This window comes from Ranitomeya variabilis, chromosome 2 (assembly GCF_051348905.1).
Source record: "Ranitomeya variabilis isolate aRanVar5 chromosome 2, aRanVar5.hap1, whole genome shotgun sequence".
NCBI classification, from domain to species: Eukaryota; Metazoa; Chordata; class Amphibia; order Anura; family Dendrobatidae; genus Ranitomeya; species Ranitomeya variabilis.
The window spans coordinates 1,114,118,415-1,114,143,598 of NC_135233.1; the positions used below are offsets into that span (position 1 = coordinate 1,114,118,415).

The 25,184-nt window shown below is 46.0% G+C and overlaps 1 protein-coding gene across 5 annotated transcripts in view; it reads left to right on the top strand.

Moving 5' to 3' along the window:
* The window catches only part of LOC143808873 (uncharacterized), a 623,474-nt gene that overhangs the window by 1,683 nt on the left and 596,607 nt on the right, over nucleotides 1-25,184 (top strand). The window contains exon 2 of one of the 5 annotated variants that reach the window (XM_077292019.1): nucleotides 5,177-5,260. The exons of 2 other annotated variants lie outside the window; for them this stretch is intronic. Coding sequence is in view for 2 of the 3 variants with exons in the window: in XM_077292016.1 (XP_077148131.1) it covers nucleotides 22,552-22,613 (62 nt within the window). In the remaining variant the exon portion in view is untranslated. Of the gene's footprint in view, nucleotides 1-5,176; nucleotides 5,261-22,305; nucleotides 22,614-25,184 lie in introns of those variants that run through there. 2 more of the 5 variants (XM_077292016.1, XM_077292021.1) reach the window with 2 other exon arrangements.

The window sequence follows — 25,184 nt, forward strand, 5'->3', positions numbered from 1 at the left end:
CAGCCCCCTGGATGCCCCTCTATATACCCCATACCCCCTCACACCAGCCCCCTGGATGCCCCTCTATATACCCCATACCCCCTCACACCAGCCCCCTGGATGCCCCTCTATATACCCCATACCCCCTCACACCAGCCCCCTGGATGCCCCTCTATATACCCCATACCCCCTCACACCAGCCCCCTGGATGCCCCTCTACATACCCCCTCACACCATCCCCCTGGATGCCCCTCTATATACACCATACCCCCTCACACCAGCCCCCTGGATGCCCCTCTATATACCCTCTCACACCAGCCCCCTGGATGCCCCTCTATATACCCCATACTCCCTCACACCAGCCCCCTGGATGCCCCTCTATATACCCCATAGCCCCTCACACCATCCCCCTGGATGCCCCTCTACATACCCCCTCACACCAAATTATGTACAATTTTTATTATTATTTCTAACATTATATGTTTTTACTATTGATGCTGCATAGGCAGCATCAATAGTAAAAAGTGAATCGGTGTTTACATCCTGCCCCAATATCTCTGATTGGTCGCGACCAATCAGCGACCTGGGATTTCCGTTACAGACGGACAGACCTAAGTGGACCTTAAGCAATTATATAGATAGATAGCATCCCCAGACAGGTGACAATCCAGCAGCTGTCCACTACAGACAAATTCGGAAGAAAAAAAGACTAGACCAATGATGGTATGCACACCCATGAATCATACGAAAAATCAACCAATTTTATTAACACCTCAAAAAAGACACACATAGAATAAAACCATTTAAAAATGCCTGAATACAGGACCAATAGCCCTCACCCCTAGGTACAAAATACATAATACAGCATAACCATAATATGAATTATTATTGCCAATCCAAATGAAATAATATACTTGGCTATATGTATACAGAAATATATATATATAGTCTCATGTTCCCGGGTATGATGTCTCAAACAGCGCAAAGATATGCCAACATATTGTATAATACATGCAAGGCAAAAAGAATGAGATGGGAACATACAATTCACTAAAGTCACACATGGATATTATAATAATCCCATATATTGAACATGCCAGTTTGTAGTGTTATATTAGCATGCTCAGTGCCCAAACACACATACCAAAGAATAATCATACCGGTATGCCCGTCACAGTATATGCTTAGGCTATGTATCCAGGTCCCAACCAGATATACAGCAGGCCACCCGAGATCATTTGAGGGTTATACTGCCAGTCAAGAGACCCCATATACTGAGTGTGCTAACTTGCAGTATTATATTGGCATGCTCAATGCCCAAACCGATGATGGCACTGGTAAATCTGTCCCTATGTATGCCAAGGCTATATACCTAGGTCCAACTAAGTATAGGACAAGCCACCCATGATTATTTGGAGGGTGGGTAACCAGTAAAAGGCCATAGGCTCAAGGGTTGAGCTGAATAGAGCAAGCAACCATCAGGAATAAAAGAGACAGCATCAGTGCTGAGAAGCGCCGTGGACGAACCCAGAGAAAGCAAGAGACAAAGTAAGGGGTGAGGCAAGAGCCCGCTGTCCACTATAGCTGACGACTTGCTGCATCAGCCACGATCAGTGTTAACCCCCTCTGTTTAACCCCTTAGATGCTGCTGTCAATAGTGACTACATCATATAAAAGGTTAAGAGTGTGGGTCTTCCTATTTAACCTAATTGATGCCCTCAGATATGATTGTGTGGTCCTGATGTCTGTCATGGCAGTTCATGACCAAATGGTGGCCTTAGAGTCTGATGGCAGTAGTAATCTGTTCAGAAGTTAGAGACATTTAGGTGGTAAAAATACACATTTTTACCCTTTGCCACGACAGCACCCCACATGAGAGAGAGGGATCCGCCCATAGGAACAGGAAACCTACAGAATAAAAGGAGGCGGTCCCCTCTCCTCCTCAGTTTAGGTTTCCTGTTCCCATAGGAATCCCTGCTTACCTCCAGAAGAGCATCCCTGGGCCATGCACCCACCTGCGTCGGTCTCTGAGGGAACGGCAGGGGCTGCGGTTCCAGAAGCAGCGGCGGGGGAGCCCTTGCTTGCAGCCTCCCACCTCGTCTGGTCAGCCACCATGGTCCGGTCACCGCTAGTCCGCCCGGCTCCATGAGGACGCGCGTGCTCAGCGTCCGGCTTCATATCCACAGCCGCCGCATGGTGAGGAGGACCGGCACGTCTATCCCGGAAGTTGCCGGAGCACTTCCGGGTTAGATCTGGGGAGGCAGGAGTTTTGGTGCCAAATTTGAAAATGCAGCGCTAGCATCGGCCGGTGTGTGTGAGATGGCTTCGCCGGCCGACGAAGCACACCTGCCTGCAATAGAGCAACGTTCTCGCAGCAAGGAGAGAAGCGCTAGGAGCAGCACTAAGAGTGGTGGTCGGCCTTCAGAGAAGAGATCTACCACCAAACAGAGCGATCACTTGTCAAAAAATCCGCCTCCAGAACTGGTACCTGTCAGCTTCAGTGGGTGAGTTTTTAAAAGAGCCTCTTCCTATATGCTGATATATGTTCCTCCTGTATCCTTCCTCTAGACTAAGAAAAAGACGCACAAGTCCAAGCACAAGGAATGTGCCTTATGTACGCAGCCCCTCCTGGATTCTTATACTAAAAGGTTATGCTTAGAATGTATCATGCTAACCTTACGGCAGGAGAATATAATGACTCCATCTGATGGTAGAGCCATAATCCGGGAAGAAATGCAGGGTTTGGTGCATACAAGTAACATCAGTACCCGCCAACCAAGCAGGTCCCAATCTCCAGCAAGCTCAGAATCAGACGTTGTACATAGATCCTCAGATGAATCTGAATCTCAGCCACGTTCATCCGAGAATGAAGGGGGGCTCTGTCTACCTAACAGCAGTGTAGACAACCTAGTAAAATCTGTCAGAAGCACGATGGGGTGCCCAGATGAGAAGGGGAGAAAGTCAGCTCAAGACATTGTTTGCGGGGTTAGGACAGAAAAAACGTAGATCCTTCCCCGTCATACCCACGATTAAAGAGCAAATTAAAAAAGAATGGGATAAGCAGAATACCAGAGGATTTCTACCATCATCCTCTAAGAGACGCTATCCCTTCAGTGATGAGGAACTGAATTCTTGGTCAAAGGTGCCAAAAGTTGATGCTGCAGTTGCTTCAACTTCCAAACAATCGGTCTTGCCAGTTGACGATTCGGGGGTCCTAACTGACCCGTTAGACCGTAAAGCAGAAGCCTTAAGGTACCTTCACACTAAGCGACGTTGCAGCATCCTGGATAGCGATATCGTTGTGTTTGACACGCAGCAGCGATCTGGATCCTGCTGTGATATCGCTGGTCGTTGTTGAAAGTCCAGAACTTTATTTGGTCGTCAGATCGCCGTGTATCGTCGTGTTTGACACCAAAAGCAACGATGCCAGCAATGTTTTACAATGGTAACCAGGGTAAATATCGGGTTACTAAGCGCAGGGCCGCGCTTAGTAACTCAATATTTACCCTGGTTACCATTGTAAAAGTAAAAAAAAAAAAAACAGTACATACTCACCTTCTGATGTCTGTCACGTCCCCCGGCGTCCACGCTGCTGCTCAGAGCTTCCTGCACTGAATGTGTCAGTGCCGGCTGTAAAGTAAAGCACAGCGGTGACGTCACCGCTCTGCTGTTAGGGCCGGCACTCACACAGTGCAGGGAAGCGGACGCCGGGGGATGCAAATGTAAGTATGTAGTGTTTGTTTTTTTTACATTTACACTGGTAACCAGGGTAAACATCAGGTTACTAAGCGCGGCCCTGCACTTAGCAACCCGATGTTTACCCTGGTTACCTGGGGACTTCGGCATCGTTGGTCAGCTGTCTGTGTGACAGCTGTCCAGCGACCAAACAGCGACGCTGCAGCGATCGGCATCGTTGTCGATATCGCTGCAGCGTCGTTTAGTGTGAAGGTACCTTTACTTAAAAGATCATGGGAGGCTAACACGGGCATTCAGGCCAGCTATCTCTAGTATCTGCACCGCAAGGTCACTACTAGTGTGGATGGAACAGCTGGAGGAACAAATTAGAGGTAGAGCTTCGAGAGACACAATCCTACCGAAAATCCCTCTAATAAAAGAAGCGATCGCATTCCTGGCAGATGCCTCTGTGGATTTGCTATGCCTAGCAGCCAGATCAGCCGGCCTAGTGAACACAGCGCGGCGAGCACTCTGGTTAAAAAAACTGGAAATGGGACGCACAGGCAAAAGCAAAACTTTGTGCGATCCCCTGCCAGGGTGAGTTCCTTTTTGGGAAAACATTGGATGATCTCATAAATAAAGTGGGAGAGAGAAAGAAAGGCTTCCCTAATCAATCTCTTCCATCTTACAGGAGAGCCTTCAGGAGATGCCCCTTTACCAGAAACAAACCGTTTGAGACTCAAAGGGAGCGCTGGGAGACAAAGGATCCAAAACAAAAAGGTGCTCTGTTTAGCGGATCCTATAATACGAAGCGTAACAAGTACCGCTGACCATGAAGTGGGCGGCAGATTAAGATTTTTCTTTTCTAAATGGGAGCTAATAACATCTAGCCAATGGATTCTGGACATTATTAAATATGGATTAAAATTAGAGTTTGATAGAATCCCTTGGGATTCTTTTATAGTAACCTCGCCAAAAGGACGGGAACAACAAAAGGCTCTGGAATCAGAGATCCTATCTCTTCTATCTAAAAGAGTCTTGATAGAGGTTCCCCAGGATCAAAAAGGGAAGGGGTTCTATTCCCCTTTGTTTTTGATCAGTAAACCAGATGGTTCATTCAGAACCATCATAAATCTCAAAAAATTAAATTCCTTTCTGCGTAATCATACTTTTAAAATGGAATCCATTAGTTCTGCCATCAAGCTTTTGTTCCCTAGATATGTCATGGCGGGGATAGACCTAAAAGATGCCTACTATCATCTTCCCATACATGCCGTACACCAGCAGTATCTAAGGGTAGCGGTCATCCTAGCGGGACAGGTTCGTCACTTTCATTACGTAGCAATGCCCTTTGGGCTTTCTATGGCTCCTCGCATCTTTACAAAAGTGATATTGGAAGTGATGGCTCATCTACGCCAACGGGACACTTTGATAATACCCTACCTAGATGATTTTCTAGTAGTAGGAGATTCTATACCTCAATGTAAGAATGCGATTATCTAATACGATCTCATCCCTACAGGAGTTGGGTTGGATCGTCAACTTCGAAAAGTCCAGACTGAACCCAGAGACCGTTCAAATATTTCTAGGAATCCAGCTAGACTCCGTAAGTCAGAAAAGCTTCCTACCGCATTCAAACAAAGTAACTATACAATCAAAGGTGTCAGAGGCAATGGAAAGCCCACACATGACACTAAGGAAGGCCATGTCCTTACTGGGATCATTATCCTCATGTATTCCAGCCGTGCCGTGGGCTCAATTTCATACCCGCCAATTACAGTATGAAGTATTGTCAGTCCAGGGGAAAAAAGGACATCTGGAAAGTAAACTAACACTTTCCAGAGATGTCATAGAATCCCTATCCTGGTGGCTAGACATGGAACACCTTTCAAAGGGTGTACCATGGATAATAGACCCTTCTAAGATAATTACCACCGATGCCAGCCCCATGGGGTGGGGTGCACATGTGGAGAATGATCAGGCAGAATTAACATGTTCTTCCAATTGGAAAGAATTAAGAGCGGTAGAATACGCCTTAAATAATTTTCTTCCACAGATTCAAGGAGCACATGTAGGGGTTTTCCCGGACAATTCCACCACAGTGGCATATGTGAACCGTCAAGGTGGTACAAGGTCAGGAAGTCTAATGACCATAGCAGCAGAGATCTTCCAGCTAGCAGAGTCTCATCTCGCATCCTTAACAGCCCTACACATCAGAGGGGTAGAAAAGCAGACTACCTCAGTCGAAACATGCTACGCCAGGGAGAATGGACCTTAAACAGAACCGTATTCAAAATGATAACGAGCATGGGGTATACCTCAAATAGATCTGTTTGCCACAAGAGACAACAGACAGGTAAAAAGGTTCGCTTCCCTGAACTTCATGGATCATCCAGACATGTTGGACTCCCTTAAAAAAAAAAAAAAAAAAAAAAAATCGGATCAGTTGCATCAGTTTTTCACTATTTGCAACGGATCCGTTTTTTCAAAAATTCGCCGGATCCTGCCTGATGGATAGATGTAGATAGATATATGGATAGTTGGGCTACTTTCATACATCAGTTTGTTTTTGTCAAGCAGGATTTGGGGTCCAATTTCTTCTCTTACCCTTGGGGAAAAAAAAATTGGGGCAAAAGATTATTTTTGTGAAAAAATGATTTTTTTTTTTATTTTAACGGCTCTGCATTATAAACTTCTGTGAAGCACTTGGTGGGTCAAAGTGCTCACCACACACCTAGATACGTTCCTTAGGGGGTCTACTTTCCAAAATGGTGTCACTTGTAGGGGGTTTCAATGTTTAGGCACATCAGGGGCTCTCCAAACGCGACATGGCGTCCGATCTCAATTCCTGTCAATTTTGCATTAAGTCAAATGGCGCTCCTTCCCTTCCGAACTCTGCCATGCACCCAAACAGTGGTTTACCCCCACATATGGGGTACCAGCGTACTCAGGACAAATTGCACAACAACTTTTGGGGACCACTTTCTCCTGATACCCTTGGTAAAATAAAAAAATTGGATCTGAATTTTGTGTGAAAAAAAGTTCATTTTTATTTAACCCCTTCCCGACACCGGACGTAATTATACATCCGGCGTCGGCTCCCCTGCTTTGATGTGCGCTCCGGCGGTGAGCGCACATCAAAGCCGGGACATGTCAGCTGTTTTGAACAGCTGACATGTGCCCGCAATAGGCGCGAGCAGAATCGCGATCTGCACGCGCCTATTAACTAGTTAAATGCCGCTGTCAAACGCAGACAGCGGCATTTAACTACCGCGTCCGGCCGTGCGGCCCGATATGAGCGCATCGCCGACCCCCGTCACATGATCGGAGGTCGGCGATGCTCCTCCATTGTAACGATAGAGGTCCTTGAGACCTCTATGGTTACTGATCTCCGGCAGCTGTGAGCGCCACCGTGTGGTCGGCGCTCACAGCACACCGGCATTTCTGCTGCATAGCAGCGATCTAATGATCGCTGCAATGTAGCAGAGCCGATCGGGTTGTGCCTGCTTCTAGCCTCCCATGGAGGCTATAGAAGCATGGCAAAAGTAAAAAAAAAAAAAAAAAAAAGTGAAAAAAATATAAAAGTTTAACCCCTTCGCGACCTTTGACGCATACGCTGCGTCATGAAAGTCTGTGCCAATGCGACCTATGACGCAGCGTATGGAATGATCGCGTCTCTGCAGATCGGGTGAAAGGGTTAACTCCGATTTCACCCGATCTGCAGAGAGAGGGGGAGTTGTACTTCAGCCCAGGGGCTACGATCGCTCTGATTGGCTGTTGAAAGTGCAACAGCCAATCAGAGCAATTTGCAATATTTCACCTATGAAAATAGTGAAATATTGCAATCTAGCCATGGCCGATGCTGCAATAGCATCTGCCATGGCTGGAAATCATGTTCTGCCCCCACCGCCCCCGATCTCCTCCCCAGTCTTCCGTTCTCTCCGGTACCCCCCTCCGTCCCCCTGTCCGCTCCCCCGTGCTCCTGTCCGCTCCCCCGGTCCTCCGATTCCCCCCCCCCCCCCCCCCCTGTGCTCCGATCCACCCCCCACCACCCCCTCATACTTACCGAGCCTCCCGAAGTCGGTCCGTCTTCTCCCTGGGCGCCGCCATCTTCCAAAATGGCGGGCGCATGCGCAGTGCGCCCGCCGCATCTGCCGGCCGGCAAAGTACATTTTGATCGCTGTGGTAGGTTCTATCACAGCGATCAAAATAAAAAAATAATAAATAAACCCCCCCCCCCCTTTATCACCCCCATAGGTAGGGACAATAATAAAATAAAGAAAATATATATATTTTTTTTTTCCACTACGGTTAGGGTTAGAACTAGAACTAGGGGTAGGGTTAGGGTTATGGCATGTGCACACAGTGCGGATTTGGCCGCGGATCCGCAGCGGATCGGCCGCGGATCCGCAGCGGATCGGCCGCGGATCCGCAGCGGATCGGCCGCGGATCCGCAGCGGATCGGCCGCGGATCCGCAGCGGATCGGCCGCGGATCCGCAGCGGATCGGCCGCGGATTGGCCGCTGCGAATTCGTAGCAGTTTTCCATCAGGTTTACAGTACCATGTACACCTATGGAAAACCAAATCCGCTGTGCCCATGGTGCGGAAAATTCCGTGCAGAAACGCTGCGTTGTATTTTCCGCAGCATGTCAATTCTTTGTGCGGATTCCGCAGCGTTTTACACCTGTTCCTCAATAGGTATCCGCAGGTGAAATCCGCACAAAAAAACACTGGAAATCCGCTGTAAATCCGCAGGTAAAACGCAGTGCCTTTTACCTGCAGATTTTTCAAAAATCGTGCGGAAAAATCTCACACGAATCCGCAACGTGGGCACATAGCCTTAGGGTTAGGGTTGGAATTAGGGCTAGGGTTGGAAATAGGGTTAAGATTAGGCTTGTGGTTAGGGTTACGGATAGGGTTAGGGGTGTGTTGGGGTTACAGTTGTGGTTAGGGTTGGGATTAGGGTTAGGATTAGGGTTGGAATTAGGGTTACGGGTGTGTTGGGGTTAGGGTTGTGGTTAGGGGTGTGTTGGGGTTAGGGTTATGGCTACAGTTGGGATTAGGATTACGGGTGTGTTGGGGTTAGTGTTGAAGTTAGAATTGAGGGGTTTCCACTGTTTAGGCACATCAGGGGTCTCCAAACGCAACATGGCGCCACCATTGATTCCAGCCAATCTTGCGTTCAAAAAGTCAAATGGTGCTCCCTCCCTTCTAAGCCCCGACGTGCGCCCAAAAAGTGGTGTACCCCCACATTTGAGGTATCAGCGTACTCAGGACAAACTGGGCAACAACTGTTGGGGTCCAATTTCTCCTGTTACCCTTGCAAAAATAAAAAATTACTTGCTAAAACATAATTTTTGAGGAAAGAACAATTATTTTTTATTTTCACGGCTCTGCGTTATTAACTTCTGTGAAGCACTTGGGGGTTGAAAGTGCTCACCACACATCTAGATAAGTTCCTTCGGGGGTCTAGTTTCCAAAATGGGGTCACTTGTGGGGTGTTTCTACTATTTAGGCACATCAGGGGCTCTGCAAATGCAACGTGATGCCCGCAGACCATTCCATCAGTCTGCATTTCAAATGTCACTACTTCCCTTCCGAGCCCTGACGTGTGCCCAAACAGTGGTTTACCCCCACATATGGGGTATCAGCGTACTCGCAACAAACTGGGCAACAAATATTGTGGTCCAATTTCTCCTGTTACCCTTGTGAAAATAAAAAATTCTGGGCTAAAAAAATATTTTTGAGGAAAGGAAACACATTTATTATTTTCACGGCTCTGCGTTATAAACTTCTGTGAAGCAGTTGAGGGTTCAAAGTGCTCACCACACATCTAGATAAGTTCCCTTGGGGGTCTAGTTTCCAAAATGGAGTCACTTGTGGGGAGTTCCTACTGTTTAGGCACATCAGGGGCTCTGCAACTGCAACCTGACGCCCGCAGAGCATTCCATCAAAGTCTGCATTTCAAAACGTCACTACTTCCCTTCCAAACCCCGACGTGTGCCAAAACAGTGGTTTACCCCCACATATGGGGTATCAGCGTACTCAGGAGAAACTGGACAACAACTTTTGGGGTCCAATTTCTCCTGTTACCCTTGGGAAAATAAAAAATTGTGGGCTAAAAAATAATTTTTGAGAAGAGATTATTTTTTATTTTCATGGCTCTGCGTTATAAACTTCTGTGAAGCACTTGGGGGTTCAAAGTGCTCACCACACATCTAGATTAGTTCCTTGGGAGGTCTAGATTCCAAAATGGGGTCACTTGTGCGGGAGCTCCAATGTTTAGGCACACAGGGGCTCTCCAAACGCGACATGGTGTCCGCTAATGATTGGAGCTAATTTTCCATTCAAAAAGCAAAATGGCGTGCCTTCCCTTCCGAGCCCTGCGGTGCGCCCAAACAGTGGTTTACCCCCACATATGGGGTATCATCGTACTCAGGACAAACTGGACAACAACATTTGGGGTCCAATTTCTCCTATTACCCTTGGGAAAATAAAAAATTCTGGGCTAAAAATCATTTTTGAGGAAAGAAAAATTATTTTTTATTTTGACGGCTCTGCGTTATAAACTTCTGTGAAGCACCTGAGGGTTTAAAGTGCTCACTATGCCTCTAGATAAGTTCCTTGGGGGGTCTAGTTTCCAAAATGGGGTCACTTGTGGAGGAGCTCCAATGTTTAGGCACACAGGGGCTTTCCAAACGCGACATGGTGTCCGCTAACGATGGAGATAATTTTTCATTCAAAAAGTCAAATGGCGCTCCTTCCCTTCCGAGCCTTACCATGTGCCCAAACAGTGGTTTACCCCCACATGTGAGGTATCGGTATACTCGGGAGAAATTGCCCAACAAAATTTAGGATCCATTTTATCCTGTTGCCCATGTGAAAATGAGAAAATTGAGGCTAAAATAATTTTTTTGTGAAAAAAAAAAAGTACTTTTTCATTTTTACGGATCAATTTGTGAGGCACCTGAGGGTTTAAAGTGCTCAGTATGCTTCTAGATAAGTTCCTTGGGGGGTCTAGTTTCCAAAATGGGGTCACTTGTCGGGGAGCTCCAATGTTTAGGCACACGGGGGCTCTCCAAACGCGACATGGTGTCCGCTAAAGAGTGGAGCCAATTTTTCATTGAAAAAGTCAAATGGCGCTCCTTCCCTTTCGAGCCCTGCCGTGCGCCCAAACAGTGGTTTACCCCCACATATGAGGTATCAGCGTACTCAGGACAAATTGGACAACAACGTCCGTGGTCCAGTTTCTCCTTTTACCCTTGGGAAAATAAAAAATTGTTGCTAAAAGATCATTTTTGTGACTAAAAAGTTAAATGTTCATTTTTCCAGGACGTCCCCCTGACAGCACTCCGGAGGACGTCCTCCTCCTCCTTGCAGGGACAGGAAACAACACGAGAGGTTAAAAGGTCCCACTCCGCCCCCTTTCCTTTAGTGTTTTTCCTGTCCCTGCATGGAGGGACACGCGAGAGAAGCAAGCTTACTGGACCGGAGGGCTCAGGGGGATCGTGCGGCTGGTCCAATATCCTTCCCCCTCGTCGATAGCCCAGGGCACATACTTCCCGGGTGGGAGTCCCTGTGCCCAGAGACCAGTCGAGCGGACGCGCTCCTGGGTGAGCCGCTTCCTCCCAGGGGGAGGCTCTCGGCTCGGGCGCCAGGAGGAACAAGAGGCGCCGGCGCCAGTAAGGGAAAAGGCGCATAGGTCCACATGACCTCAGGTGAACATGCATGGACGGCAGAACCTCCCGGCTCAGCGTGCGTTCCACTGCGTGGAACGCGGAAGTAAGTGTGTATTGTCACTTCCGGTGACGTCAGCGGCGTCATTTCCGGCGAAGGCGGTGACAGAACTTGCGTTCCACAGTATGGAACGCTGAAGCGTCTATAAAAAGGCGCCGGTTTTGAAAATGAGCGTCCAAGCGTTCTACTCGGCAAGCGCTACAGTGAACCGGGACGCACATTCAAACGAGCCAGAAAAGGAGGTCTGCAATGCCAGAGACAAGGGGTAAGTGCAGCAAGGCTGCTAAATCCCTATATGTATATCTGGCAGGGGATGTGCTATTTATGGTATATATATATTTATATTTAAACAGAGGATATGGATCCCAGGAGTGAAGAGACTGGGGTAAGTGCGCATAGCGCATATTACCTTTCTCACTTATTCCTAAGTCACTAAGATATACTCACTCTTATACTTAGGATAAGGAGGCTCAACAGACATCCCTGCCAGTGGCAAAAAAGTCAGGCAAGGCACTGACAAAGTCCAGACGATGCTCCATATGTAATGCAAAGTTACCAGAAGCGCATAAAAAGGAGTTGTGCGGGGCCTGCATTTCTAGAGTTGTAAGAGAAGAGCAACCGTCGTTATTATCCGAAATGAGATCCTTAATTCGGGAAGAAGTACAGAATTCATTAGCTACCATGACACAACGGTACCCCTCCAGCCCAGGTCGAGGTCGCAAGAGACCACGGATGGACCTGGACCAGGATGATGTGGAGGCGTCATCTAAGGAAGAATCAGACGGGAGAAGTTCGGACCAAGAAGAAGGAGAATTACCATTGGAGGAACAGGACCAAGGAAGGAAGTTTCTATTTCCCGTAGAAGAAACAGAAGATTTAGTGCAAGCAGTGAGGAATACGATGCAGATGAAAGAAGAACCGCGGCCTAAGTCCAGACAAGATTTAATGTTTGGAGGGCTTACGTCACAAAAACAGACGGTATTCCCTGTAAGCGATCACCTAAAGCAGATGATATTGCAAGAATGGAAGGATGCTGAACGTAGACTGATAGTGTCTCGGGAATTTAAAAGTCGTCTACCATTCGATCCAGAGGATATCAAGTCTTGGGAGGAAATTCCAAAGGTTGACGTACCCATAGCCAAGGTTACTAAAAAAACGGCTATTCCTTTTGAGGACTCATCTAGCCTCAGAGACGCTATGGATCGCAAAGCAGATATTCTGTTGCGCCGTTCCTGGGAAGCATCGGCAGCGCTGATAAAGGCTAACATTGCAGCCACGTCAGTAGCTAGATCAATGTATTTGTGGATGGGGCAGTTAGAGGAACATTTGGTGAATAAAACCCAGCGGGCCGATATAATTTCCTCCTTACCCATCATAAAGTCTGCCACAGCCTTTATGGCTGACACGTCAGCAGAATCCGTCAGATTTGCGGCCAGGAATAGCTCCTTATCCAATGCGACTCGTAGAGCTATATGGCTTAAATCATGGTCAGGAGATAATGCATCTAAAAATAAATTATGTGCTATCCCCTTTTCAGGTTCCAAAGTATTTGGACAGGCTTTAGATGACATTCTAGAGTCTGCTTCAGACAATAAAAAAGGGTTTCCGGAGGAGAAACCAAAAAAGTTTCAGCCATTTCGGAAAAGACCCCCACCTCGAAGTTCCTATAGAGGCAAACAGCCTGACTATAGAGAACAATGGAGATCCAACAGAGGTACCTATAGAGGAGCATACTCTCAGAACCGAAAGGGAAGAAATACCCTATTTGGATCAAGCCCTAGATCTAGGAGACAATGACGCCATAGGTATAGGGGGCAGACTCAGTTTTTTTCCTGAACAACTGGAAAAAAATGCCTATGTCCTCAAAATAATTTCAGAAGGATACAAAATAGAGCTAGTATCCCCAGCACCACAGAGGTGTATACCACCCACCAGCGTGGCAAAAGATTCACCAATGTTCTCGGACCTCCACAAGCTGTTCAGGTCTCAGGTTATAGTGCGGGTTCCCAAAACAGAAATAGCCAGAGGTCACTACTCTTCACTATTTTCAATTCCAAAGCCATCGGGAAAAACTCGCACAATAATAAACCTAAAACCCTTGAACGCTTATGTAAGATACAAAAGATTCAGAATGGAATCAATAAAAACAACTGTCCACCTCATAGACAAAGATGCGGTAATGTGTATGCTCGACCTAAAAAGCGCTTATCATCAGGTTCCAATCCATGTAACATCTCAGGAGCTTCTGAGGTTTTCTGTAAAGATTCCGGACCAAACCTGCCACCTACAATTTCAGTGTCTCCCGTTCGGCCTGGCCTCAGCACCAAGGATATTTACAAAACTGGTAGCAGAGGTGGTGGCATATTTAAGAAACGAAGGAATTACAATAATTCCTTATTTGGACGATTTTCTGCTGGTAGCCAGAACAAAAAACACCTTAATCCTACACAGGGATCGAGCCATCTCAGTCCTAGAATATCTAGGTTGGGTTGTAAACCAGGAGAAATCACACATAAAGCCCAAATCTCGGAAGGTGTTTCTGGGAGTTCTTCTAGATGCCACCTCAAGACAATCCTTTTTACCAAGAGAAAAACAGGTGTCAATGAGAGCGTTAATTGTGGAATTCCTAAAACATCGGATTACTATAAGATCAGCCATGAAGATCTTAGGGAAGATGACGGCCTGTATCACTTGCGTAAGGTGGGCACAGGCTCACTCAAGATTGTTACAAGATCAGGTGCTCTCGACATGGGATCGACGTCAGTCATCACTGGACAAAGTAATCCATCTGACAAGAGCAGTAAAAAAGTCATTACACTGGTGGACTCAAAACAGCAACCTAAGAGTGGGTGTTCCATGGACCTTGAACCCTTGTGTGGTGATTACCACAGACACCAGTCAGTGGGGTTGGGGAGCCCATCTAGAAGGATCATTCATCCAAGGCAGATGGCCAGAAGATATCAGTCAAAGATCTTCAAACTACAGGGAGCTTTACGCTATTTGGGAAGCTCTAAGAAGGAATCACTCTCGCTTGAGGAACAAACATGTGAAAGTCCTAACGGACAACATGACAGCAGTATCCTTCATAAGACATCAGGGAGGTCCCAGACACAAACCACTTCAAGAGTTGGCACGAAGAATATTTTTTTGGGCAGAGAACACAGTCCTGTCGATCACAGCAGTCCACTTAGAGGGATCTCAAAACGTCCTGGCAGATTATTTGAGCAGAAAAGAAGTCTGTCCGACAGAATGGGAATTAAATCAAGAAATCTTTCACCAATTATGTCATCATTGGGGAACTCCCAGGATAGACCTATTCGCTACAAGAAAAAATTCGAAGGTGGCCAGATTCTATTCCCTCAACCCTATGGACATGCCAGAAGCAGTCGACGCTTTGAGTCAAACATGGGTCGAGCCACTCTCTTATGCATTCCCTCCAATAGCACTCATTCCGAGAGTGCTCAGAAAGATTCAGGAAGACCAAGCAACAGTGCTGATGGTGGTGCCATTCTGGCCAAGAAGGAGCTGGTTTCCATTGTTAGGACAAATGACAACAGACAGTCCAATCAGACTTCCCCTATGGAAGGACATCGTTCATCAGGGGCCGGTGTTACATCAAAACCCGGAACGATTACACCTTTCAGCGTGGATCCTGAGAGGGACATCTTGAAATCGCGGGGATTATCGGATGAAGTCATCTCAACAATCCAAGCAAGTCGTAAACCAGTGACTTCAGCTATTTATTACAAGATTTGGAAGAAATTCTGTATGAAGGGTGGCAGGTTGGCCGAGACGTCGGGAAACCCGGATGTTCCCAGAGTTCTGGATTTTCTCCAATCTGGATTCAATATGGGGCTGAGACCTAGTACCCTTAAGGTGCAAATTTCGGCTCTTAGCACATTCCTGGATTACCCATTGGCCTCTCACCCTTGGGTAATCAGATTTGTAAAAGCAATCCAGAGATTACGTCCCACGTTTAGACAAATATCTCCCACTTGGGATTTAAATTTAGTGCTCAGAGCCCTATGTAAAGATCCCTTTACCATTAAAGGTGACATGCCCATTGCAATACGAACTTGGAAAACAGCTTTTTTGGTAGCAATTACAACGGCCAAAAGAGTAGGGGAGATACAAGCCCTGTCAATTAGGGATCCGTACCTCCAGGTTCGTGAGGATCATATAATCTTAAAACTAGATCCATCATTTATTCCCAAAGTGGCTTCAGTACAAAACAGAAATCAGGAAATAATTCTACCCTCCTTTTGCAATAAACCCTCTAATACAAAAGAACAATCCTTACATTCTCTTGATGTTAGACAGGCAGTACTAGACTATTTGGAGGCCACTAGTACTTGGAGAAAAGATCCCAATCTATTTATCTTGTTTGGAGGTAAAAATAGGGGTAAAAAAGCATCCAAAACCTCTATAGCTAGATGGATCACTACAGTTATCTCAAAAGCCTATACGTCAGAAGGGGTAGATTGTCCTATGGGAATAAAAGCTCATTCCACTCGGGCCATTTCAGCATCATGGGCTGAACGGGCAGGGGCATCTTTAGAACAAATCTGTAAAGCCGCAACATGGGCCAGTGCGAACACATTCTGTAAACACTACAAACTAGACGTGTTAGCAACACAGCAAATGTCATTTGGGAGAAAGGTTCTCCAGGCAGTTATCCCACCCTAAAGGAGTTTTCTTTGGTATTCTCCAGAGTGCTGTCAGGGGGACGTCCTGGAAAATGGGTATTATACCTACCGATAATTCGGTTTCCAGGAGTCCATCCTGACAGCACCGTTACTTCCCCCCCTATGTATACTATGTCATATGCTGTAAATATGATTTGGTTAAATAAAAATTCAAATGGTATCTATCCATGGTGTGGTACTTGTCAAAACACTAAAGGAAAGGGGGCGGAGTGGGACCTTTTAACCTCTCGTGTTGTTTCCTGTCCCTGCAAGGAGGAGGAGGACGTCCTCCGGAGTGCTGTCAGGATGGACTCCTGGAAACCGAATTATCGGTAGGTATAATACCCATTTTTCCTCCCATGTTGCTTCTGCTGCTGTGAAACACCTGAAGGGTTAATAAACTTCTTGAATGTGGTTTTGAGCACCTTGAGGGGTGCAGTTTTTAGAATGGTGTCACTTTTGGGTATTTTCAGCCATATAGAACCCTCAAACTGACTTCAAATGTGAGGTGGTCCCTAAAAAAAATGGTTTTGTAAATTTTGTTGTAAAAATGAGAAATCACTGGTCAAATTTTAACCCTTATAACTTCCTAGCAAAAAAAAAATTTGTTTCCAAAATTGTGCTGATGTAAAGTAGACATGTGGGAAATGTTATTTATTAACTATTTTGTGTCACATAACTCTCTGGTTTAACAGAATAAAAATTCAAAATGTGAAAATTGCGAAATTTTCAAAATTTTTGCCAAATTTCCGTTTTTTTCACAAATAAACTCAGAAATTATCGACCTAAATTTACCACTAACATGAAGCCCAATATGTCACGAAAAAACAATCTCAGAATCGCTAGGATCCGTTGAAGCGTTCCTGAGTTATTACCTCATAAAGGGACACTGGTCAGAATTGCAAAAAACGGCAAGGTCATTAAGGCCAAAATAGGCTGGGTCATGAAGGGGTTAAATCACCCCCCTTTCGCCCCAATCAAAATAAATCAATTAAAAAAACCCCAGCCTACACACATTTGGTATCGCCGCGTTCAGAATCGCCCGATCTATCAATAAAAAAAAAAAAAGCATTAACCTGATCGCTAAACGGCGTAATGAGAAAAAAATTCGAAACGCCAGATTTACGTTTTTTGGTCGCCACGACATTGCATTAAAATGTAATAACGGGCGATCAAAATGCTATCATTAAAAACGTCAGCTCGGCACGCAAAAAAGAAGCCCTCACTCGACCCCAGATCACGAAAAATGGAGACGCTACGAGTATCGGAAAATGGCGCAATTTTGTTTTGTTCTGTTTTTTGCAAAGTTTGGAATTTTTTTTTCACCACTTAGGTGAAAGATAACCTAGACATGTTTGGTGTCTTTGAACTCGTACTGACCTGGAGAATCATAATGGCCGGTCAGTTTTAGCATTTAGTGAACCTAGCAAAAAAGCCAAGCAAAAAACAAGGGTGGGATTGCACTTTTTTTGCAATTTCACTGCACTTGGAATTTTTTTCCCGTTTTCTAGTACATGACATGCTAAAACCAATGATTTCGTTCAAAAGTGCAACTCGTCCTGCAAAAAATAAGCCCTCACATGGCCATATTGACGGAAAAATAAAAAAGTTATGGCTCTGGGAAGGAGGGGAGAGAAAAACGGAAAAAGCTCCGGGGGTGAAGGGGTTAAACATTCCTGTGAAACACCTGAAGGGTTAATAAACTTCTTGAATGTGGTTTTGAGCACCCTGAGGGGTGCAGTTTTTAGAATGGTGTCATACTTGGGTATTTTCTATGATATAGACCCCTCAAAATGACTTAAAATGAGATGTGGTCCCTAAAAAAAAAAAATGGTGTTGTAAAAATGAGAAATTGCTGGTTTAGGCCATGTTCACACAGTGCGTTTTTTACCGCGGAATCGCGGCGGTTTTGCCGCTGCGGTTCCGCAGCTGTTTTCCATGCAGGGTACAGTACACTGTACCCTATGGAAAACAGGACACACTGTGCACATGGTCCGGAAATTTAAAAAAAAAAGCCGTGCTGAATAGCTCCCGGAAAAAAGAAGGAGCATGTCAATTCTTCTTCCTGAACCGCAGCGGTTCTGCACCCATAGACCTCCATTGTGAGGTCAAAATCGCAGTAAAACCCGCAGATCAAAAATATATCTGCGGGTTTTACTGCGGTTTGTTGTGCAGAACCGCTGCAGCCGGAAGTGCGGGGAAGCCGGCGGAAGTGCGGGGCCGGAAGTGCGTGGGCGGAGAGACATGGAGGCGTACCGTCGCATGGGGATCGTGTCGGCCGTTTGATTGATTTGGTATGTGTGTGTGTGTGTATGTGTGTGTGTGTGTCTGTGTGTGTGTGTGTATGCGTGTGTGTGTGCGTGTCCCCATGCGACGCTAGTGCCTCCATTGTGCTAAGTCGCCGTATGGACTACTACTCCCATCCGGTATTAGGATGGGAGAGTTGTCCCTGTGTCCGGCGACTTAGCACAATGGTAAAGTTACACCAAACACCTACACACAATACACATACATGACACACAGTACAGTACATACAACACATAACATAGAGTATATACTCACCAACAGCACACTTGTAGGCGAAGCCCTCGATCCTCCAGGAAAAAATCCCAAAATAATAAACCAAATCCATACTCCCTGTCCGCAGAATCCATAAAACGAGTGTCCCACGCCGATCGGCTGCTCTCCAGCGATACACTGCCATGAGCGAAGCTCCTAGCAGTGTATCGCGTACTGTCCCGGAGCTCAATGACTCCGGCGTCTCGGTTAACAGCAGTACAGCTGCGTTGAACTTTCCCACGCAGCACTGCCGTTAAGCGAGAGTGCCGGGGTCAATGACCGCCGGTAAACTCGCTCGCGCATGCGCAGTGACACACCGACAGGAACTATGGCTCCTGTCAGTGTGTTGCTGCATCCGTGGAGAGCAGACATATCTCTGGATGTGTCTGTTCTCCATGGAAAATCTTCGTGGGATACGTGGCACTTAAATACGTGGCACTTAAATACGTGACACGTGTCACTTATACGTGATACGTGTCACTTAAATACGTGACACGTGTCACTTATACGTGATACGTGTCACTTAAATACATGATACGTGTCACTTAAATACGTGGCACGTGGCACTTAAATACGTGGCACTGAAATACGTGATACGTGGCACGTGGCACTGAAATACGTGGCACGTGGCACTGAAATACGTGGCACTTAAATACGTGGCACGTGGCACTGAAATACGTGGCACGTGGCACTGAAATACGTGGCACTTAAATATGTGGCACGTGGCACTAAAATACGTGGCACGTGGCACTTAAATACGTGGCACGTGGCACTGAAATACGTGGCACGTGGCACTGAAATACGTGGCACGTGGCACTTAAATATGTGGCACGTGGCACTAAAATACGTGGCACGTGGCACTTAAATACGTGGCACGTGGCACTGAGATACGTGGCACGTGGCACTGAAATACGTGGCACGTGGCACTGAAATACGTGGCACGTGGCACTTAAATACGTGGCACGTGGCACTGAAATACGTGGCACGTGGCACTTAAATACGTGGCACGTGGCACTTAAATATGTGGCACGTGGCACTTAAATACGTGGCACTACAATACGTGGCACGTGGCACTTAAATACGTGGCACGTGGCACTGAGATACGTGGCACTTAAATACGTGGCACGTGGCACTAAAATACGTGGCACGTGGCACTTAAATACGTGGCACGTGGCACTGAGATACGTGGCACGTGGCACTGGCACGTGGCACTGAGATACGTGGCACTGAAATATGTGGCACGTGGCACTTAAATACGTGGCACGTGGCACTGAAATACGTGGCACTTAGGCTATGTTCACATTTGCGTTGTGCGCCGCAGCGTCGGCGCCGCAACACACAACGCAAAGTAAAACGCAGCAAAACGCATGCACAACGCTGCGTTTTGCGCCGCATGCGTCCTTTTTTTGATTGATTTTGGACGCAGCAAAAATGCAACTTGCTGCGTCCTCTGCGCCCGGATGCGTGCGCTGCAGTGACGCATGCGGCGCAAAACGCGGAGCGCTGTCATTCAAAACACGTCCACTCATTTTGGTGTTTAGTCCCAAAATGGAGGATGGAAGAAGAAAAGGGTTGGACAAGGAAATGACATCATTTCTTTTTTTTTTTTCCCCCACTGCAGTTAAAGCTTTATTTGTGTCAAACACAGACAATTTGCAGAGAAAACTGCATAAAAAAACGCACAAAAAACCGCACTAAAAAACGCACCAAAAAACGCACCAAAAACGCACCAAAAACGCACAAAAAACGCACCTGCGTTTTCTGCAGAGACCTGCAGATTCAGTCAGGAAAAAAAAAGGATGGAAATCCTGAACGTGTGAACATAGCCTTAACCCTTATAACTCCCTAACAAAAAAATTTTGTTTTCAAAATTGTGCTGATGTAAAGTAGACATGTGGGAAATGTTACTCATTAAGTATTTTTTGTGACATATCTCTCTGATTTAAGGGAATAAAAATTCAAAGTTAAAAAATTGCGAAATTTTCGCCAAATTTCCGTTTTTTCACAAATAAACGCAGGTAATATCAAAGAAATTTTTACCACTAACAATGTGTCATGCGAAAACATTGTCTGAATCATCAGGATCTATACAAGTGTTCCAGAGTTATAACCTCATAAAGGGACAGTGGTCAGGATTGTAAAAATTGGCTCGGTCATTAACGTGCAAACCACCCTTGGAGCTTAAGGGGTTAAAATGGCTGACATACTGATATAAGCCAGGCAGACTGTTTAAGGCTTTTTAGGCAAAAGCGGAACAGCACCAGATGTACTAAGTGATGATCAGATGTCTCAACTTTGTCCTAGATGCAAAAAACGGAGACAGCTACACGTTAGTTGCTTGATCAGCATTCATATGTGCATTAATCACAATATTCCATATATATTTAGATAACCAATAACAGAGGAGCTTGACAGTATGGTAATTAACTAACCACCCCTTTCTATATGCAATTGTAAAACCATGTATGTACAATAAACCATCAGTATTGATGGAATGTTGTTCTGTCACCATAGTGTACAGTCTCATTCTTGATGAGCGCTTAAAATACTCTTATTGGGAACGGCCGCAGCACACACAGGGATAGATTTATCCAAGCCAAATTTCCATAACACCGCTTCCCAGTTCCGGTTTGGAATTTGCAGATCTCTGGCGCCCCCCTTACCCTCAGGTCAGACAGGGTACTGGACCTAGGATAATTAGTCGCTAGAAAGGCTGCCTTCTATATACTGGCTATTGGGCACGCTGCAGCGAGGGTGATATAACTACTCTCACTCAGGCGGGAACAATAATTATCAACGCCGCCGGTCGCTACACAGACTCCCAACCGCACAGGACACATCCTGCTTCCACCAGCTACGATTTCTTAATTATTAACGAGACCGGAGCCAACCCAGATTAGTAGCGTAATTCACTTCAGAGGACGTGACCGTACGTTATGGAGCAAGGAGAGACAAGCTAATAATTTTATATTTTACTCCAAAAAAGTAGACCGTGTTTGCAGAAGTATAAGAAGATATTATAAAGAAGGCAATTATCATATGTACAGTACAATTACAAATAAAATGGGATTAACGTTGAAAAATCACTTACATTTCGTTATGTCATATCATATGATGGTTGACTGTGTGCTGTGGGGGAAAGACGAGCATATATCCAGATGCATTCCCCCCTCTCTCAGCAGGACCCCAGACAAAGACATGTGAAGACTGCTGCTTCACTCGCATATTTCCTAGCCTAAAACCCAGGCACTCCCCCTTTGGTGACCTCACTTACAGGCTGAAACCTCCCCTTTACTTAGTGTTAAAGTGACTATTTTTATGCCTAGCTCGCTGTATGAATCTTCTATACGAATGATCAGGATGTGCCCCACATCAGGGGGATTCTTTTAGGTGTAAACACGGTGTAATTACATGACCTGCTTATAGAGAAACCCGCCCTTTGCACTCGTTGGGTTTAGCTTCTAGCGATTTCAGGGAGTTATAGATCCCTAGATGGACATCCAGAATATATAATTCTTATATCTTTAGCCCTGATCGGTGCCAATAGACATGCCCCTAAAAAGAACAATAGAATCTCATGCTTTCTGTACCAGTTCTATCCAGTACCAGATGGGAGGGGGGAATGAGGCGTGTAGAAAGACCTGCTTGCAGCTCAAAGCCATAAAAATTCTTCAGCGGTGTTGGAAGCTAGTCTCACATTACCACCATATAGCAGGGGAGTGGGAGAAAGAGTGGCTTAGAATTCCAGCCTTGTGCTGGCAGGCACAGGAAACTGCAGCTGAGAGCTCTGTATGTGTAATGGAAGTAATAAGGACCCCTTCCTATTTTCTGACACCTTGCATGTGCCGGATGGGAAAAACCAGCATTTACTGTTTTTGCAGGATTCAGCTTTGAACGAGTCGAATTATATAAACCATGTACTGGCAGATCCCGGAGATTTTTTTTTATCAACTTGCTAACACCAGTGGTTTTTGCAGGTGAAACCTTTTTCCATACGGGATCCATTGAACTGGGGCCATTTATTGTGATATGTTGTAATCATCCAAACTTGATGATATTTTTCTTCTTGTGCTTCCTTCTCACCATATAGTAAGTAATTCGGTGATGTACTTACCGCCTTTCTACATCCTCTCCTAATGTTTCTTTGAGTATAACTTCTTTCTTTAAACCAATCAATTAGGTCTTCTGATTGAGATTTACAATTTTTGGCCGGCGTCACACTAGCGAGTTTTACGGACGTAAGAGCGCAGAAAATACATCCGTAAAACTCGCCAAACAAACGGCACAATTCTCAATGGGGCTGCTCCTATCAGCCGTATATTACGGTTCAGTATTATACGGCTTTCTACGGCCGTACAAAATCGCAGCATGCTGCGTTTGTCAGCGTATTGCGCCAAAAAATCGCCAATGAAAGTCTATGGGGGCGAGAAAAATACGGATTCCACACGGACCAGCAGTGTGACTTGCGAGAAATACGCAGCGGTGTTGGTGAAAAGCCGGTAATTCAATTGCCGGCTTTTCATTTCTCTTTCACAAACCCGACATGATATGAGACATGATTACATACAGTAAACCATCTCATATCCCCTTTTTTTTGCATATTCCACACTCCTAATGTTAGTAGTGTATGTGCAAAATTTGGGCGCTGTAGCTGCTAAAATAAAGGGTTAAATGGCGGAAAAAATTGGCGTGGGCTCCCGCGCAATTTTCTCCGCCAGAGTGGTAAAGCCAGTGACTGAGGGCAGATATTAATAGCCAGGAGAGGGTCCATGGTTATTGCCCCCCCCCCCCCCCCCCCTGGCTACAAACGTCTGCCCCCAGCCACCCCAGAAAAGGCACATCTAGAAGATGCGCCTATTCTGGCACTTGGCCACTCTCTTCCTACTCCCTGTAGCGGTGGGATATGGGGTAATGAAGGGTTAATGCCACCTTGCTATTGTAAGGTGACATTAAGCCAGATTAATAATGGAGAGGCGTCAATTATGACACCTATCCATTATTAATCCAACTGTATGAAAGGGTTAAACACATTATTAAAAATTATTTTAATGAAATAAACAAACAGGTTGTTGTAATATTTTATTGCTCTCTCAATCCATCCGGAACACCCTCGCTTGGCAAAATAATAAATGCACAAGATACATACCCTCAGATGAGCTGTCACGTCCCACGAGGTAATCCATCTGAAGGGGTTAATTATTTTACAGCCAAGAGCTGCGCTAAAGCACTCGCTCGTGCCTGTAATCCCCGGGGAATGAAAGGAAATCGGAGTGATCTGTACTTACATTGAGTCACGGTGAGGCGCCCTCTGGTGGATGAACTCATGAACTGCAGCCTTGGAAAAGTTCCCACGCTCGAGTTCATATGAGTTCATCCACCAGAGGGCGCCTCACCGCAACTCAATGTAAGTACAGATCACTCAGATTTCCTTCATTCCCCGGGGATTACTGACACGAGCGAGTGCTTTAGGGTACTGTCACACTCTGCAACTTTCCAACGATCACGACCAGCGATACGACCTGGCCGTGATCGTTGGAAAGTCGTTGTGTGGTCGCTGGGGAGCTGTCACACAGACAGCTCTCCAGAGACCAACGATGCCGAAGGCCCCGGGTAAACAGGGTAAACATCGGGTTACTAAGCGCAGGGCCGCGCTTAGTAACCCGATGTTTACCGTGGTTACCAGCGTAAAAGTTTTAAAAAAAAAAAACACTACATACTTACATTCCGGTGTCCTTCAGGTCCCTTGCCGTCTGCTTCCCGCACTGACTGACTGCCGGCCGTAAAGTGAAAGCACAGCACAGCGGTGACGTCACTGCTGTGCTGTGCCACTGCCTTACGGCAGTCAGTCAGTGCGGGAAGCAGACGGCAAGGGACCTGAAGGACACCGGAATTTGAGTATGTACTGTTTGGTTTTTTTTTTGGTTTTTTACTTTTACGCTGGTAACCACGGTAAACATCGGGTTACTAAGCGCGGCCCTGCGCTTAGTAACCCAATGTTTACCCTGGTTACAAGCGAAATAAAGTTCCAAACGATCTGCTACGACGTACGATTCTCAGCAGGGTCCCTGATCGCTGCTGCGTGTCAGACACCGATATCGTATGGATATCACTGGAACGTCACGGATCGTACCGTCGTAGCGATCAAAGTGCCACTGTGTGACAGTACCCTTAGCGCAGCTCCTGCCTCTAAATTGAGTTAACCCCTTCAGATGGATTACCTCGTGGGACGTGACGGTTCATCTGAGGGTATGTATCTTGTGCGTTTATTATTTTGCCAAGTGAGGGTTTTCAAATGGATTGAGAGAGCAATAAAATATTAAAACAACCTGTGTGTTTATTTCATTAAAATACTTTGTAATAATGTGTGTTTTATTAACCATTTCTTACTATTGGATTAATAATGGATAGGTGACATAATTGACGCCTCTCCATTATTAATCTGGCTTAATGTCACCTTCCAATAGCAAGGTGGCATTAACCCTTCATTACCCCATATCCCACCGCTACAGGGAGTGGGAAGAGAGTGGCCAAGTGCCAGAATAGGCGCA